Source organism: Gallinula chloropus (genome assembly GCF_964237585.1).
Source record: "Gallinula chloropus genome assembly, chromosome: 2".
In the NCBI taxonomy this organism is placed as follows: domain Eukaryota; kingdom Metazoa; phylum Chordata; class Aves; order Gruiformes; family Rallidae; genus Gallinula; species Gallinula chloropus.
In genome coordinates this window covers 112059014-112076261 of record NC_140086.1, presented here as the reverse complement: position 1 = coordinate 112076261, position 17248 = coordinate 112059014, and the positions used below count along the sequence as shown (strand labels likewise).

The 17248-nt window shown below is 40.4% G+C and overlaps 1 protein-coding gene across 1 annotated transcript in view; it reads left to right on the top strand.

The window, feature by feature from the left end:
- Positions 1-17028, top strand: part of TBX20 (T-box transcription factor 20) — a gene marked incomplete at both ends in the record, with an annotated part of 36072 nt that extends 19044 nt beyond the window's left edge. The window contains 2 exons of the mRNA XM_084260018.1: positions 11727-11836; positions 16688-17028. Of these exons, the coding sequence (XP_084116144.1) occupies positions 11727-11836; positions 16688-17028 (451 nt within the window). The remainder of the gene's footprint in view (positions 1-11726; positions 11837-16687) is intronic.
- Between the last annotated feature and the right edge of the window lie 220 nt (positions 17029-17248).

The window sequence follows — 17248 nt, the reverse complement described above, 5'->3', positions numbered from 1 at the left end:
CTGTTTTGAGTTTTGACATCTGTTCCAGTTGGGGCTAATATATTCATTTTCCTGAGGGGGCTTCTTGAAGAGGGTCAGTTTTACAACTTTAGAATGAAAAGCTTTTTTTTCTTATCATGCCATTTAATCCTATTGAGGGCTGTGAATTGGGTCAATGGAAGACAAGGGGTCTTGTGGTCCTGTGAAAAACATCTTTACGGCTCCCCACTGCTCCACACAGTGGAAAAGAGAGAGGGGTACTTCTCAAAATACACTTGAGCAGTTCCAGACACTGAAGCCAGCAATTATTGCCATCAGGACAAATCCTGTAACCTCTGCTTTGATGAATAAGATGCCTTTCCCCCCACCCCCCCCAAATTGTACTGCAGGCTGCATTGGGGAAAGTTTTATCTGGAAACTCTTGAATTTTGTGTGTAGAAAGCTCATTATAAGCAACTGGTGCCATAGGGATAGAAGCATTAACCTATAGTTGAGTAGGAAATAAACTTCAATCTCTTGGTAGCTCTCCAGCACATCACATTTTTATGATATCGTATCAAATAGTTTGGCAAACGAAGCAAATTAAGCTGCCTGCGTCCTTCAGGCTGGAAGAGAATTTGATGGAGATGGATATAGCACGTCCAAGCTTTCCTATGAGTACAAAACCATGAAAGAAAATTTGGAAAGGCCAAAACCCTCCAGGCTCTTACGTGGGGATATCCAGATGTATCTGTGAATCATCCTTCATGAGTGCATATAGGGGACAAACTCCTCAATGAAGTCATGTCCATAGAGGTATAGAAAGTCTTTACAACATTTCCAAAGCACATCAATCTAAGCAGGTCCTTGGGTGGGAAATAGTGGTATATTTTAGACCTTACTAGGGATTTCATCGCTGAGTAATTGGTAAAAAAAATCAGTAATTTGGGGAAAGCAAGCTTGTAGACTGCAGTACACACTTGCAAAGTTGTTAAAAACTGCTTCTTACGTGAAAGCCTGCATTGAAAATGGGGGAAAAAAACAACCCAACCCAAATCAGATTTAATTAAAATAGCGGTCTGCTGCGTTGACAGAGTACTAAGGTAAAACAACATCCAGAGCTCAGGTTTGTGGGCAACAAATAGTCAAGAAAGTACCCATAGGAAGGGAAGGGACTTTGACTTTTCACATTTCGGTTACCTTGTTTTACAGACATCTAACGACACAGCTTTGCAAGGGCTGAGAGAGTCTGAATAGATAAGCTGGGAGAAAAACTTAGTTACCTCTGTGCAGATGAACTGACTATCGTAGTGCTGGATATGAAGGGAATTTTTCCAGAGGACATCTTATTATAACAGCACATGGCATGGAGTCAGAAATGCTGAGCATAAACCGCAGTGCCCTTTTGTTTATTGATAAGTGTAAGAATAGAGCCTCAGCCAGGCAGCCTAGTCCAGGCACGAACGTTGCTGTGACAGATAAGGTAGCCAAATGCAAAACCTACCATGAATACAAGAAAGACAGCATGAGAAGTATTGAAATGACATTAAAAGCCTAGATTTGAAAGTCCAACTCTGATTAAGGTCTTATTTTGACTTAACTTGGAAAGCTTAGCCTTGATTAGGGCACAACGGTTTAAAAACCCAAAACCTGTTGCACAACACATCAAGTAATGAGATAGTAAAAGTGTAACACACAAGAGAGCTGGTAAGAGACCGTTTGGAGAATTTCCTAAGTTATCTGATATGGGCCAGAAACACTAAGGGGTTTATTCAGTCCCAGCATTAAAATATTCAGGCAGATGAGAATGTCATTCTCTAAGTGCCCACTACGGATTTCATTTTTGTGCCGGCAAAACTGCCTGAAGAAATCTGGTACGGAGCCAAAGAATGACAAAGAGAGATATGATGACAGGGAGAATTTCTTGCTCGATGTCCATCGTGACATGTGTTACAAGATGTAGGTGATACGTGGGATGACTCTTGCTCGGTCCAGTTGGAAACAGTTATTTCTGTAAGACTGCTGCCTGAGAAAAGTATTTCTTCAGCAGGGAAAAGACTACACAGACCAAATGCATATGTGCACAGCTCTTGAAGACCGGATAGTTACCTAGAAGCTGTGAAAATACCTCCCATGCACTGCTTCCTAAGCATACAGCACGTGCATGCATAATCCACAGCGCTGCTCGGTGGTCCTAATGGTCTCCTGCAAAGCATCCTGTGATGTTAGGGCCAAGGGAGCACTCATTTATCTCAAGCTCCAGCTTTTCCGAATGACCTAAGTAGTGTGAAAGTGTACAGAGCTTTGTATTTCATTTCCAGGTATTTAAGCCTGCTTTTTCCTAAACAGCCTTTGGGGAGGGAAACAAATCAGATCAATTGATCTTTAGAGACCTAAAGAAATTAAATTAGTCTGGAGTCAGTTACTGCACTAAACCATCCAGTAATTGGATTGCTCCTTGTAACTGATTGAAAACAGCCTCTATCTGTAACAATATAGGGAGCTTTTCTTTATAGTAGATCTGAGAGAAAAACACATCTTTTTATGACATGATGACAGAAATTGCACTTTTTTAACCTAATTGAATATGATTTTATAAATATGTGACTTTAACGATTTCAGGCTTCCCGTTTGAGATTTACGACCCCTATGTAGGAAATTAAAGCTGCAAATGCCTTTAGGATTAAATCTGTTTGCATTATATGTGTTGAAGTAAAAGTAATATACGTAAAGGTAGTGAAATTTGCAAAATGCTAGAGGAGGTAGGCACCAGCAAAGCTATTGGAGTGCCTGCACTTTCTTTTGATCCTTATGCTCATAGCTATATATGCAAAGCTTTTAACCACTGGGAAAAAAAACATCTTTGGTGAGTTTGGTATATATTGGATTTTCAGTAGGATGTGAGATTCCTTCCACAACTAACTTTTTCCACACATTACTTGTGGTAATCTATTTAAGGTAATGGGGCAGACTTTATCTGGGGCCACTGTGATTTAGATAAGTTGCAGATTCACCTTTTGATCTGTTTTATGTGCTATTTACATTTCCTCTGTGATAAAATGCTCCCACAGTGGTTGTGATTGAAAAACTGAACATTTAGCAATTGTCACAATGTGGAGCTTAATGTACTGTGGTGTTGACTGTGGGATGCCAAACGCAGTAACATGAACAAGAGTGATCTTTTTTAAATGGTAATCTTTGTGAAGAAGACTAATGCAGGTTTTATGAGCAATCCAGTCTGAAAATAAGCTTTGGTGGCATATCTTTTTGCTTCTGCTGAAGAAAACACTGCCAAATCCACAAAGGGTGCAAAATCAGAACCCTTCATGTATTTTATCTTGAGCTTTGATCTTGTATTTTGAGTTGCCTTAAGAATTAGCCTCTTAAAAATAGATGAATAAATAAACCCATCACAGTTAAATATTAGGCAAATAATCCAGTGAAAAGGGTGGTGATTTCAAGAGTGTGTCAACAGAACTAGTGAGTTGTAAAATAACGTTGAAATAAGAGTTGTCAGATCATAATCATGATCTCAGTGTTGCTTGTCTATTTGATCCAGGATATGATAGGCAAGTTCAGGGTGTGGACCTGTAACTATTACAGAGAGGTAAGCGAGAACACACATCTGCACAAGTCCAATAACACTTCTGCAAGGTAGATACATCCTTCAAGAGGCAATATAGAAAAGTTTGGCTGCGCACACAAGTAATTTTTAGGCAGAGAAAGGAGGGTTTGAAGGATGGGAGAAGTGTCCCAGCTGAATTTGCATGATAATCAGACTCTGAAATTGCCCCTGAGGAGCTTCATGTCTGAGCTGTGGAAAAATATTGTACCAGCTTACAAGGCTGTAAACAAAATGGATGCTAATGCCTGGATACAGGCACTGCCCTGCTGAAGTAACTGTCAAAGCCATGTGCTCAGTGATGTGCTGTCCACAGCAGTCCTCTCTCCCATCCCTTCCCTGCTCTCCCCACAGAGCTGCCTTCCTCCCCATTCCCACTGTTTGCTGTTTGTCTAGAACAACTTTTCTGACACTTGAAAGCTACCTACCAATGGCCAGAAATATATACCCTCTATGACCTACTCCCACATCCATGGTGAAGTAGGGTTTTGTTATAGTTCTCTGACAAATCAAACCCCCCAGCTGATCCTTTATTGTCAGCTAGGTCTCAGTCTGCAAATGTTAGCAACCACTCATGGGGGATCTCCCAGCCTAAACACTGGAGTTCAGGTAGAAACATCAGGGACTCCATTGTCTAAATGCCTGATATCTGGTGCGATTCCAGATGTGCTGAGGTTACTCCACTCTCCAGCTTCTGCTCCAGAGGGGTAGATAGGTTGTCTACATTTTTCTGGATCATCCCTTCCAGACCATTGCAGATGGCTTGGATGCCTTAGGACATCTAGAAAGCACTACCTGTTTACATACAGGCACCTGAAACATTCCCTTCAAGCTGGTTCCTCCAACTCTGCTTACTGTTTGCCAGACAGAAAGCCCTCCATGACAGCATAACCCTGTGTCGGTTCTCAAGCTCTTAAACACTCCGACCCTGACTCATTTTCCATTTAGGTATTCTGTTATCTATTTTCTCACCTGTCCAAAATGGTGTATTTCATTTTGCTAGTGTTTTCCCCCCACATCTTGCAGGTATAGTGTGTGCATAAGGGAAGGGGAAAATTTTAGATCAGATCCCCAGTTTTCACGCCAGAGAAAGGCTTCCAGGGACTTTCCCCAGTCCTAGTTTCACAACCTGTCCTCACTGCTCATTCTCTGCCTGCCAGTCAGAAAGAAATGGTTGCAGCCATTGGGTGAAATGGAGCTCCATGGGCTTGACCATGTCACAGTTAAGTGTGTCACTAAGAGGAAGAGCTTTGACATACATTTGCAAGTGTGTACTTTTTTCCAAGTCAGAGAAGAGAAATGCAATTTTCCTTTTTTCCTTTTTTTTTTTTTTAATTCCCTGTATAAAGATAGCCGTTTTTCCCATTTTTATTTGCAGTTGAGATAAGTGGGGTGGGCATATTTAATAACGCTATGCTCCTTCATCAGTGTCATTGATTTTCCAGTGTCATGGCTTCAATCAGACTGAGCACCTCCATGCACATTATAGTCCTTCCAGAACTGCCATCAATAGCCAGATGTTTATTGTGAGTGCGCTGGTGAACACCACTTTGCACTTGTTCTTTCTTCTGCAATCATCAAAACCTAGAGTTTTCATAGTGTAATTCTATTTTCCCTTCTTTCTCAAAATTGTATGTACTCTTGGAGTATTGCATCCTCATCCACCTGACACTTGCCCAGTAGTTTTGACTTTGTGTCGAAGTGTTTGGTGGCTATGTATTAGCTTTTGGGCCAAATTAAACTTCAGCTCATGTGAGACAGTGCAGTCTGATGGGCCCTGGTTTTTCCCTGGCCAGTTTTGGTTCAGTTTTAGCCCAAGCAGTGGAACTGAGCTACTTTGTTCTGGTTGAGGATTTGGTCTGTACCTTGTCAGAGCTGAATTAGATTCCTATGGTCAGCCTCTAATATTCATCTATCACTATAACAGCAACTTTATGTAGCAAATTAATCCGTGTCTGTATGTTTATGCATCTAAGACCCCCTGGAACATGAAGGCTGAGAGACACTTAAATGTTGGTTCTGACAGGGTTTGTTTTTCACTCTTAGCTGCTGTTATGGAAATGTATTTTTTCCTCCTGCTGCATTGGGGTTTTTTCGGGGATTGTTTTTTTGTTTGTTTGGGTTGTTGTGTTTTGGGTGTTGTTGTTTTTTGGGTTTTTTGGTTTGGGTTTGGTTGTGGGTTTTTTTTTTTTTAACAGACTTCTTTTTAGCACTTGCATCTTGGACAAATTAGTCATCTTTTCCCTTTAAAAAAAAAAAGTTCTACTACAGTGCGACTTCCGACAAGTTTATTTTTGTGCCTTCTCAGCCCATTTATTCCATCTGTCTTCACCTCACCTCACTTCTGATGTCTTCTGTTATCTGGGCTTTCTTCCAAACATACTAACTGGCAGCTACAAAAAAAGGAAACCTTTGAAATGCAGAACTAAAGAAGTCATTCAGGCTGCAAACTGATAATCATACACTTTATATCCTGTTCTGTATTTTTCTTTGTGTTGAACTGAATGGCCAAGTAAAACATGTCTGTCAGTTTTAGTATTTCATTATTTACTCTCTATTAATTTCTTTATCATTGCCTTTCTTGCAAGGAAAAAGACTAAACCCATGACACTGGGAACAGGGAGTGGATTCTGAGGCTACCTTTGCCTTCTTTTTGCTTACCTAGCACTTGTATAGTAAGAACAAGAAGAGAAAACACTAACAGGTTGCTCAGCCCTGCTCTAAAATTTGTACTTCTTATGGCCATTCCTAATCGAGCCAGTAACTTCTGCAGAGGAGAGGAGTTCAGAGTGCCTGGCTCTGACACCTGCTCTTTCACATTGCAGTCTGGCTTTTGCATGTTGTCTTCAAAGAGATTGAACCTGGGTACACTGGTGGGTAGCTGCCTATTACACCAACACCGTCCTCTTTGGAGTCCATATCTAAAATGAATACTAACCCAGTCCTGGCTCCAGCAAGTTGTGTTAGCTTTTCTAATGCCTTCTGCTAAACCCAGGTATATTGTCTCAAGTGTCTTCATCCCAAAGGGAGAAGATAGGCTTCTTGCCTCTGTCCTCTGGGAATGGTCTCTGGCAAATTCAGGAAAAAACATGGTTTCAGGTGCATGCAGGCATGTAGTGGCATCAGGCTGACAGTGCATTATGGCCAATTGAGATGTTTTCAAGCAGGACTTGTGGTCATTACCAGGCTGCTGTGAATGTACTCTGCTGAAGCAGAGTAGCAGCAAAAAAAAAAAAAAGACATGCCGAAGCATCCAAGAGATGTCTGCTTCCACCTACAAAGAAAGACTGTTCTTTCATCTTGATTAAAGATCTTCTGCAGAGTAATCTGGGACTTTACCATCTCTCAAGAGAACTTCTGCAGTCTGGGTTGACAGCAAAAGGAAGTGAGCATTCTCAGGGAGGACCCTGCTCCTCAGCTGCTTCCCAAGTCAGCTCTGTTTTCTGACATCTCCCAGTTCATATCCATGGCAAGATCTGGGGTTTAGTTTGTAAAGTGTTACTGAATCCTTTATCAGCTCCATCAGCATCTACCTGTCTACTTCTGATCCTCTGAGACTTCCTTGTACAGGACACTGTTAAATAAAAAAGCCAAAGACTCAGCTTGTAGCTGCAAGACATAGAGCATGCACAGCTCAAAGTTTAGGTTTGGAGTCAGTTGCTGGCAAAGGCAAAAGGGAATAGTTGAGAGGTTAAAACCTGCAGAATGACAAGATGCTCTCTGTGCACCCTAAAACCTTGTTAACTGATAAGTTCTCCCAATGCTTCACTTCCTTGATTTCCTGGTCCAAAACTCACTGGTTTATTTCCTGCGTAAAGAAGTGCTTTGTTCATAATAGGCAGAGGCTTATTTACAAGGCTGGGCTCAAGGTGACCATTTGGATCAGCCTAAGTTTCTTTTCTGTATTACCTCTCCTCATATTTATCCCATCTCAGCGCCTCCTCTGTGGGTGTGCTAGCCAACATGAGCTTATTTTTCTCCTCTCCTTTGGCACATGGCTCCTTCTCCTCCTTCCTAAACAGCTTCAGCCACTAACTTGCTCTTCTACAGTCTATTGTCTCCTACTATTATCTAAGTGTACACATAGCTCAGTTTAATCATAGAAATATATTGTGTCTGTGGTTTTTACCTCTCCCCTGTGGGTATTTAAAAGATAACTGAGTTGAAGAGTGGTCTGGAGGACTGAAAATTGTTGGTAAACCACACAAAAGAATTTGACAGGAAGAAGACATCTTTTCTTTATCCAGCTGGCAGCTTGTGATCTCTCAAAACAAAGTTTACTGCTAATTTATTGCTATAATAGAACCACAGAATGTTAGGGGTTGAAAGGGACCTCTGGAGATCATCTAGTCCAAGCCCCCTGCTAGAGGAGATTCATCCAGAGCAGGTTGCACAGGATCGCATCCAGAAGAAAGTGTAGAGTTGGAAGGTGCATTAAAAAGGTAAAATTTGTTAGATCCAAGTATTAGATAATAAGTGTCTGATCACAAACTGAATAACAAAAGTATAGAAGTTAAGCACTGACTAACTGAAAGTCACTTTGGTTTTTAGCTGGTTTAGTGTGGATCAAATGAAAAAACCTGAAGGAAAGCTTTAAAAAACACTCCAACAACCTCCACCACAGTGCCACAGTCTTCACTTCATAACTTCTTTTTGTTGAGTAGAACCATAAAATGGCAAATACTGACTTATTATTCAGTAATTTATAAAATTATTTCCATGAATCCACACTGAGATATCTGAAGATATTGCATACAGAGCTATAAAGCCAGATCTTTAAATTAATGAGACTTTCTCTCTTAGTAGTATCATTATATTTTAGGACCTAAAAAAATAATTTTATTGGCCCATTCTGGATGTTCTAAACAGTTCATGCTTTCACAAACAGAATTTTCGGGAAGATTTTGAGATTTAAGTCCTTTCGGCCCCAGTTGACAAAAAGGTATAAGCAGGAACTTGTCTTCCAGCTTGCCAGCTTTGTTCCTCCATTTTTAACTAGATTTCACAGGCATTTAAATCTTGTCATTAAAGTTTTGTTTCTTCCTACACATCTACTTTGGAGCAAGTCCTAAAGCACCTCTGTCTTCAAAGGGTGGATGTGTTTCAGCTCCTCTTCCCAAACTGTGTGGGGAAACTCAACATGTTTACATACATAGATGAGTTTAGATCCTTTTCTTCCCCAAGATGACTGAATCTGTAGGTAGTCTTTCTCTGAGCATGAAATATTGGAGGATGGTGCAAAGGTCATCACCCCTTCCCTTTGAAACACAATGGGAAGGAAAGATTATCCCTTAGTTTGTAGTTAGGTCACTTATCCAGGATGGGGGACACCTAAGTGCAGACTTCAGCTCTTGTTTTATAGGTGGAAGAAACAGTGCTTCATGGGATAACTTGGGGATGTGCTTCACGAGTTGAGAAAATATATCACTTCTTGCTTTTCTTTATTTTTTATTTTACACTTAAGTGACTTTCTGCTCAGCCTTTTGCATTTTCTAGGTCTCTTTGGAGGTTTATATGGAACATATTGTATGTGGAAATATATATCCAGAGAAGAGGAGGATCTCTACAACTACCTGCAGGGAGGTTGTAGAGAGGTGGGGGCTGACCTTTTCTCCCTAGTGACAAGTGATAGAAAATGGCCTCAAGTTGTGCCAGGGGAGGTTTAGATTGGAAGTTAGGAAAAATTTATTCACGGAGAGGGTTGTCAGGCATTGGAACAGGCTGCCCAGGGAGGTGGTAGAGTCACCATCCTTGGAGGTATTTAAGAGACAGTTAGATGTGGTTCTTAGGGACATGGCTTAGTGGTGGTTTTGGCAGGTTAGGCTGATGGTTGGACTTGATGATCTGAAAGGACCCTTTTAACTAAGACAATGCTGTGATTCTGTGATTCTAAGTGATTCTGTGATTCTAACTTGAAGGCTGTGGCGGCCAGGTGCTGAACTACTGGTATGAGTCTCAATCCTTTGCACTCATGATGTAAATCACAGCCTCAACCTCTAAAATGAAAAATCAGTAGGTGTGTTGTGATTACAGCATAAGCCATCAACATGGTTAGGCAAGATAAGAATATACTGTTTTGAATATTAAATCCCTGCTGCACAAAAGGAACTGCTTTTCTGAAATTAGTTGCTTTCCCTAATCCAAGTTTCCTCATTAGACTGCTCCCTCTTCCATAAAAACATCTACAGCTTGTGCCAATGAATGAGATTAATCTTCTGAAACCTTTTGCATACTACCTGCAACATTGCAACACTGAAAATAAAGAATTAAACCCGCCACACAATTCCCTGGTTTCAAAGTTTGCAGGTTCAGGGTTCACTAATAAGTCATTTCTGTTTTTCCTTTAAAAGAAGACAACCATATAGAATAATAGAGTTCTCTGTGTAGCATACAAACCCATCTGGAAAGAATTTAGTCTGCAATAACTATGGGCATTTGATTTAGCTTTAAAACCCTCTAGGTAATTCAAATGTAAATTTATTGGGGTGAGTTTATCCCCAAACCACCACTGGATCCAATGTTTTAGAGATGAATTTGGCCCACTGCACCAAAACTACAGCCTGCATTGTTTCTGTTGCATTGGGCTATTATTACATGCCATAATATCTGTCATTATAAGCAGACTTTTACTAGAAATGCAGTCGATAGACAAACATAATCACCTGAATCACATTTATTTTCAGACCTTTAAAGTTTAGTAATTCTGTAGTTATGAATATGTTTGTAGGCTGGTAATAAAACCACTGGGGCAACATCACTCTAACTCATTATTCTGTTGTTCTGTGCTCATCTGAGATTAGTCTTTTTGGTTAAGTAGAATTCTTTGCATTTCACATCCTGCTTCAGAAAAAAAAGTTTCAAGAGGCGTTCAGCGCATAACGTAAACAATGCCATCTGTCTTTTTCTTTGTAAAATCTTCTTTGAGATAGCCCCGATATGCCTACTGTTTTCAATCACTTAAAAGGCAGTAATTCAATTATACCATCCTCTATGTAGGAACTGCCATTGCTTTCAGTCCACTTCCAGTCCTGACACAAGTAAATCACTTTGATAAGATCCCCTTTTTATTTATTTTTTTCCTGAAGAGACTAGCATAAGTAATGATGCCAGTGATAGACCAAGGACAAAATGACCATAATGGGCTTTCTGTAGGAAAGGAAAACATGTGCCATTGTGATTTATCGTGCTACTTGGAAAATGCTTTTCCTGGGATTTTCTGCAACAGCTACGCTCTGGGAGCAAAGGGCATTAGCAAGTATGAATGGCCAAATGGACAATTCAGAGAGAACCTTCACTGGGTGGCAGTTTTAAATGGCTATCACCACTTAGATCTCTTAAACGGGAACAGAAGGTCAAAGTGATTCTGGAAATGTGCCTCGGTTGTATTAATCTTTGGTATACTGCCACACACTTACACGGAAATGCGCCGGGAATGTGTAAAGTTGGATCTTCCTTACAAACTGCTATGGCTTATCATGCAGATATGCCTTCCTTCTATTTAAAAATTGTTTGGGTGACTTCAGTGCTTTGTGCCACCAGTGAGGCAGGGGCCTGGCAGACACATCTAACCTCCCAGAATAGACGTGGCACAAGATTGGTAGTATCTGTAGACTTCCTGCTACAAACTGGCCTCGGCACCGATGCTGAGAGAGGACGGTTAGAGCTGAGCTGTGTCTGGACACATCTATCTCTTGCCCCTGATTTCAGAACAATAGGAGAGCACCAGATGAGGTGGTCATGTGTGATATGAAAGCTTTTTTTTTGAAGGGAGCTGGACCACAGGTGTCTCTTTGAACCCAGACTGCTCATTCAGCACAAATAATCCCAGAGCTTGCATTTTTAAATTTGTGAAGAGTGATGGTCTTATACTCACTGACTGAGACCACATCCAGAAAATGCAGTGGGAACTTCACTGTGCTGAATAAGCACTATCACGCAGCTAAGAGGTGATCAGCAATGTTAAAACACCACAGGCCATGTTCAGCATTTCCAGTGACATGCTATGCTTTTTAAGGAATTTTGGAAAGCCTGTGTGAGAAAGCTGTGATCTAGACAGGGAAAAAGCAATACGTTCATTGGTTTTAACCTAATGAATTAGGAGTCTGTTTTGGATGGCATTGTTACAGTAGGTCATTTCCTTTCACAGAGAAAGTGTGGAGAGCCTTATCCAAAAGCATTCCTATGCCCGATCCCCCATTCGAACCTATGGAGGAGAAGACGATCTCGGAGATGACAGCCAGGCAGCACAAAGCAGAGGTAAGAAAATGTGCTTATGAGGTAAACTAAGGTGAACTAGTTAGGCTTGAGAAAAGGAGTACTGTTGTACTCTGAAGCAATTCTCTGGTGTGTTTAAGTCCTACAATGTAGAAGCATACTTGTTATGTTAATACTCTTTGGGACATCTGATACACCCATGGCACTAGTGTGGTTGGCTAGTCCAAGAAGTAACTCTATAAATGCCTATCCAACTTTTACCATCAGAAGAGAACTATCTCTGCTTCCTCTTCAAGATGGCAATTTCATTACTGTGATGCTGAGAACAAGCTAACACTCCCCATCCCTTGTCAGGACTTACTAGATGGGGTTCAGTACCATTTGTAAAGTACCATGTAGATGTGCCATTTGTTGCCCCTCCAGCCTGATGTGAACAGAGGACTTGGTTCTGACCATCTTCAATCAGCCTGTGGTTAACCTGCTTTGCTTCTATGGGAAGAAAAGTCCAGAGTTCCCTGGAAAATTTGGCTCTAAAAGGTGTTTTTCCTGCTGAAGCAATTCACCTCAAATGCTTTATCAAACGGTTTGTATACTTGAGCAGTGGCAGAAGTAGTAGCAAGACAGAGTTATCCTTTGTGGGGATACTCGTGAGACAAATTGCATCTGTCATAATTTGCCACTGGAAATAGATCTCAAACCCATCCTGTGAGACCGCTGACTAGCATAAACTTGGGTTGCATGATGCTTTGCATGTTGACATTGTGACCCGCCTGATATGCAACAGCCACTTGAGGTAAAGTGGTTCTATCTGCCTTCTGACTGGCAGTGCCCTTGCCTTGTCCTCTAACTTCATACAGTGCTGCTAAGATAAGAGCATTATTTCTGGTCGTAAGCTCTTTGGACTTGTGCAGGGAAAACACACTTATTTTTAACCACAAGTTTCTCTTCAATAAAATGTGATTAGGTGGACTTGTTCATACACATCTATTCTAAGAGCAGTTCCTTAGATTGCAGAGTTTCTGGAGCAACTCCTCATCTGGTACGATGTCATCCTTTCACATACTTCTGGGGGATTACCTTTCTTCACATCAGCCCAGATCCTAGGCCAGTTATTGTTGAAGACAGTGTTAAATTTTCCCTTGCCAGAAGTGCTCAGGTGCAAGGCACCATCTCTGCAAGAATTAAATTTCTCCCTGGTATGATGTCCTCCTTTGGGAGTGACAAAGTGAATGAGTAGTTTATTGCAATTCATTTTATGTATAATATATACAGGGTACAGTTCTGCATTTGCTTGCAATATGGCAAATGAGTAAGTGAGGAAGACAATGAGTTGTGGCAACCAACTTTTTCATATCTGGGGGCCATATGGTAGCATAGGACATGATTCTTCTGGACAACCAAAGGCATGCACAGAGGGTTAAACATACTGCTCTGGCAGCTGGGTAACTGGTACTGCTTTCACTCTCTGTTTTGGTCTGGTGTCCATAAATAAAGTCCTCCAAGATATGAGGAGAGAAATAACGATCTTATTGAAATTCCACAGGCATTCTAAATTCTTCTGATGCATTTTAAATCTACCTGCATGCAAAGGATATCCTTCCATTCATATGAGAGCTGACAGTCAAATATATACATGTTGCTGGGTGGTGTGCATTGTAAGCTTTGAGGCCTCGACTGCCTCAGAGCACATTTCCTTGGTGCTGGCAAATGTTGTACGTGAGACTTTTTGGAGTACTAGGTTGAAGTTAGAGACCATTGCCATCAGAGAAGGAGAGGGTGCTTATGCAAGTTCCTCATGAGAATCGTATAATAGTTTTGGTTGGAAGGCACCTTTAAAGGTCATTCAGCACACCCTCGCCCCAGCCTCCTCCCCAATAAGGAGGGACATTTTAACCTACATCAGGTTGCTTAGAGACCCATCAAACCTAACCTGGAATGTTTCCAGGGATGAGGCATCTACCAATTCTCCGTGCAGATTGTTCCAGTGTTTCATCACCTTCATTGTAAAAAAAAAAAAAACAACTCCTTATATGTAGTCTGAATCTACCTTCCTTTAGTTTAAAGCCATTACCTTGTTACACCTTGTCCTTTCACTCCAGGCCCTATAGTGAAGTCTGTCTCCATCTTTCTTACAAGTCCTGCAGTAAGGTCTCCCTGGAGCCTTCTCTTCTCCAGGCTGATCAACCCCAACTCTCAGCCTGTCTTCATATGGGAGGTGCTCCAGCCCTCTGATCATTTAATGATCCTTCGTGAGAAGGAATCACACACTTTATTCTGTGTGAAAGAAAGTAAGTCTATTACTGCTATTTATTTCTAATTGTTTAGCACCCACTCAGAGCATTCTCAGCTCAGCCAATTTCACCTATCTAGAGATGGAAGCGGCTGCCCTTTAGGAGTATATTTATCACAAGAAATTGATTTCCAAAGGAACAAACAGATAATATAGAAATAAAGAAATAATTCAGATTAGAACTCTAATGTCTGGGTGCCCGTCCTACAGCATTCACACACGATTCTTAGTAGACAGGAGTAGAGCCAATACTTCTAGGCAAATCCAGAGTTGCATCCGGCTTTCCCTGTTGTGCAATAATGCTCAAACATCCCCTGATTTGTAAAGGGTTTTGCTCTGGTCTGTGAGTATAGTGTTATCCGTAGAGTTTGGCTCAGGATCCTGACTTCCCAGCAGTTAGGATTGGGTTCAGTGATAGGGCCAGGATTTGGTGCAAGTCTGTTTCTACTGCTGAATCAACACAATTTCTCTTTCCTGTTACTCGGCCATTGTATGTGTTTCATTAAGGAGAGGAGGAATTAAGCTCTCTTTTTGATTTGAGAATATATCCCTAAAAAGAACTGTGATTCTTAGAATAATAACAATAATTTCCATGCTGTCTTTCTATTCTTGTTTTCTTACAGTTTTGATTTGAGTATGTGGCTACAGTTGGTCAGTATACATGATTTCAGTAAGCTTACCTTGACAGATAGATATTTTCATATTTTTTTCTTCTCGCGGTTTGGATGAACCTATCTTTTGGAATCAGATTTAAGAAACCAATAACCTGTTGCAAAATCCCTTGTCCCAGAATGTTTTGCCATGATGGCTTGAAATTATATTTTGTCAAATATTCTTGCCAGTAAAGTTATTTCTTAAAGTAAAAAAACATTTTCTCAATAGACAAAGATGGACACAAAAGAAAATACAAAAGAAACATGAGTTGAATTGTATTTAGAATAGGAATAAAAATTAAGAGGATTTAATTGTATTCCCCATTTCTAGAAATCAGATACCTAATGATGACCAGATGCATAGAGGAACTGTGGAGGTAAAGGGCAATATTATCACCAGATTATCTGAAAATAGCCATGTATAATTATCCAAACAAGTTATCCATTATTTAAAAAAAAAACCCCCAAAAACCAAACAACTACAAAATAAAATAAGTAATTCTAATTTAAAGAAACAATTTTCCCTTCTCTTATGATTCTGCAATCTTCAGAGAAAAAGTGTTTTGAAGAGGTGGAAGATTTGTGAAAATAATTTTTTAAAAATTTCAGACTAAGATATATCAAAGAAACTACTCCCATTCGATCAAAAGTAGATAATTACACTAAAACCAAGTTTTTAATGTTTTTTCACTTAAGCACCCACTTCTTTTACTATGATTAGCATTTGTTTTGTTTCTTAGAGTGCTGTACACAGTTGTAAAATAACAAATGTATTGACATTTTAGAATTTTTTTGTCTGTATTTTGGAAAAAGTCAGAAGTCAGGTTGGGTGAAAAGATACTGTGTTGACAAGTCTTGCTGTGTTGACAAATCTTACTCTGTTTAAAAAAAAAAGAAAAAAGAAAGGAAAACTTGTAGTGCAAATTACATGTTTTCTGCATTGTTGCCAGACTGAAATTTAAAAAGAAACCCTACTGATGATCTCATGTAAAAAGCTATGAGCATGTCTTCAAAACAGGGATGTAATGCAGTGAGACTCCGTGTCAGAGTAGATGCTTCAGTGTTTAGTGGCCGCATTACAAGGTTCTTTGTTGTTAAATACCAAAAATGTCTGATGTGCAAAGCTGATTTTACTGTTCAAGCCATGGCAAATAGCTTCCTAAAATGGAAATTTGTCGGGGAAGACAGTAGGCCTGCCAGCGGCCTAGGTCTCTTCACCCAAGATGTAGGCCCTGACAATATCCTTGTGTTCCCTTAAGACAGGGGACCTAGCCATGCTGAGAAGATCTTAATAATCACATTCTCAAAACACAGCGGCCTTGATGACAGGGGTACAGGCTACCCTAAACCAAGAAGTAGTTATGGGAAGGTACTTGGGAGGAACAGAACATGTTAAGAACCAACCATAATAAGATGGTCAAAACAGCAGGTGTGCGGATGCTTTGAGGCATCAAAGGTAAACTAACAATATTTAGCTATAAGATATGTTTATCAGAACTCATTATAATTACTAACCAATCAGCGTGGTGTGAACTGCGTGTGTAACCAAATAGCAGTTTTTTAGCTTGCCACGTTTGCAGTAACAAATGTATATAATCTCTGTGATTTCACCCAATAAATGGCTTCACCTAAAATTCATATCGAATTGCGTGTTGCTCATTGACGGCTACCACAGAAATTTGTCTAAGATGTAGTGATAAAGGACAGCCACTGGTAAATAATAATATAAATATATATTATATGCTATAAATATATATGGTACATAATATAAATATTTACATAATATATAATATAAATATATATGGAGAGAGACGTATTTGGGAAGTATTTCCAATGACAACTTGTGATCAAAATCAGCCTTGCTGTGACAGATTTTCTCCCTTTTTTGCTATTTTACCAGCTCTGTGTGTTGCAGTGGAAATGTCAGGCATTCTTTCTCTTCACTTGCAGGCTCAGCTTTTACAACATCTGATAACCTGTCCCTCAGTTCCTGGGTGTCCTCCTCAACCAGTTTTCCTGGATTTCAGCATCCACAGTCTTTGAGCGCCCTGGGTACCAGCACTGCATCCATAGCTACACCCATTCCTCATCCAATCCAAGGATCTCTGCCTCCGTACAGCCGTCTAGGAATGCCTCTTACACCCTCTGCTATAGCCAGCTCCATGCAAGGTAGTGGCCCCACTTTCCCTTCCTTCCACATGCCTAGGTACCACCATTATTTTCAACAGGGTCCTTATGCAGCTATCCAGGGACTGCGTCACTCCTCTGCAGTGATGACGCCATTCGTATGAGCGGTGCCAAGACAAGAGGAACACAAGATTTTAAAATGTGCAAGCTTGGTATGAAAAAATAAAAGGGACCTTCCTGAAAGGCCTGTGGCAGGAGTTCTGAACTTGTAACAGACCAGCTAAGAAAATGTATTGTGGATATAGATTCCTCTGTTGAGGGATCAAAAGAAGAGAGCAGGCTCACAGAGCTGCTCACAGATCTACGTGTAACACAGCTGAAATG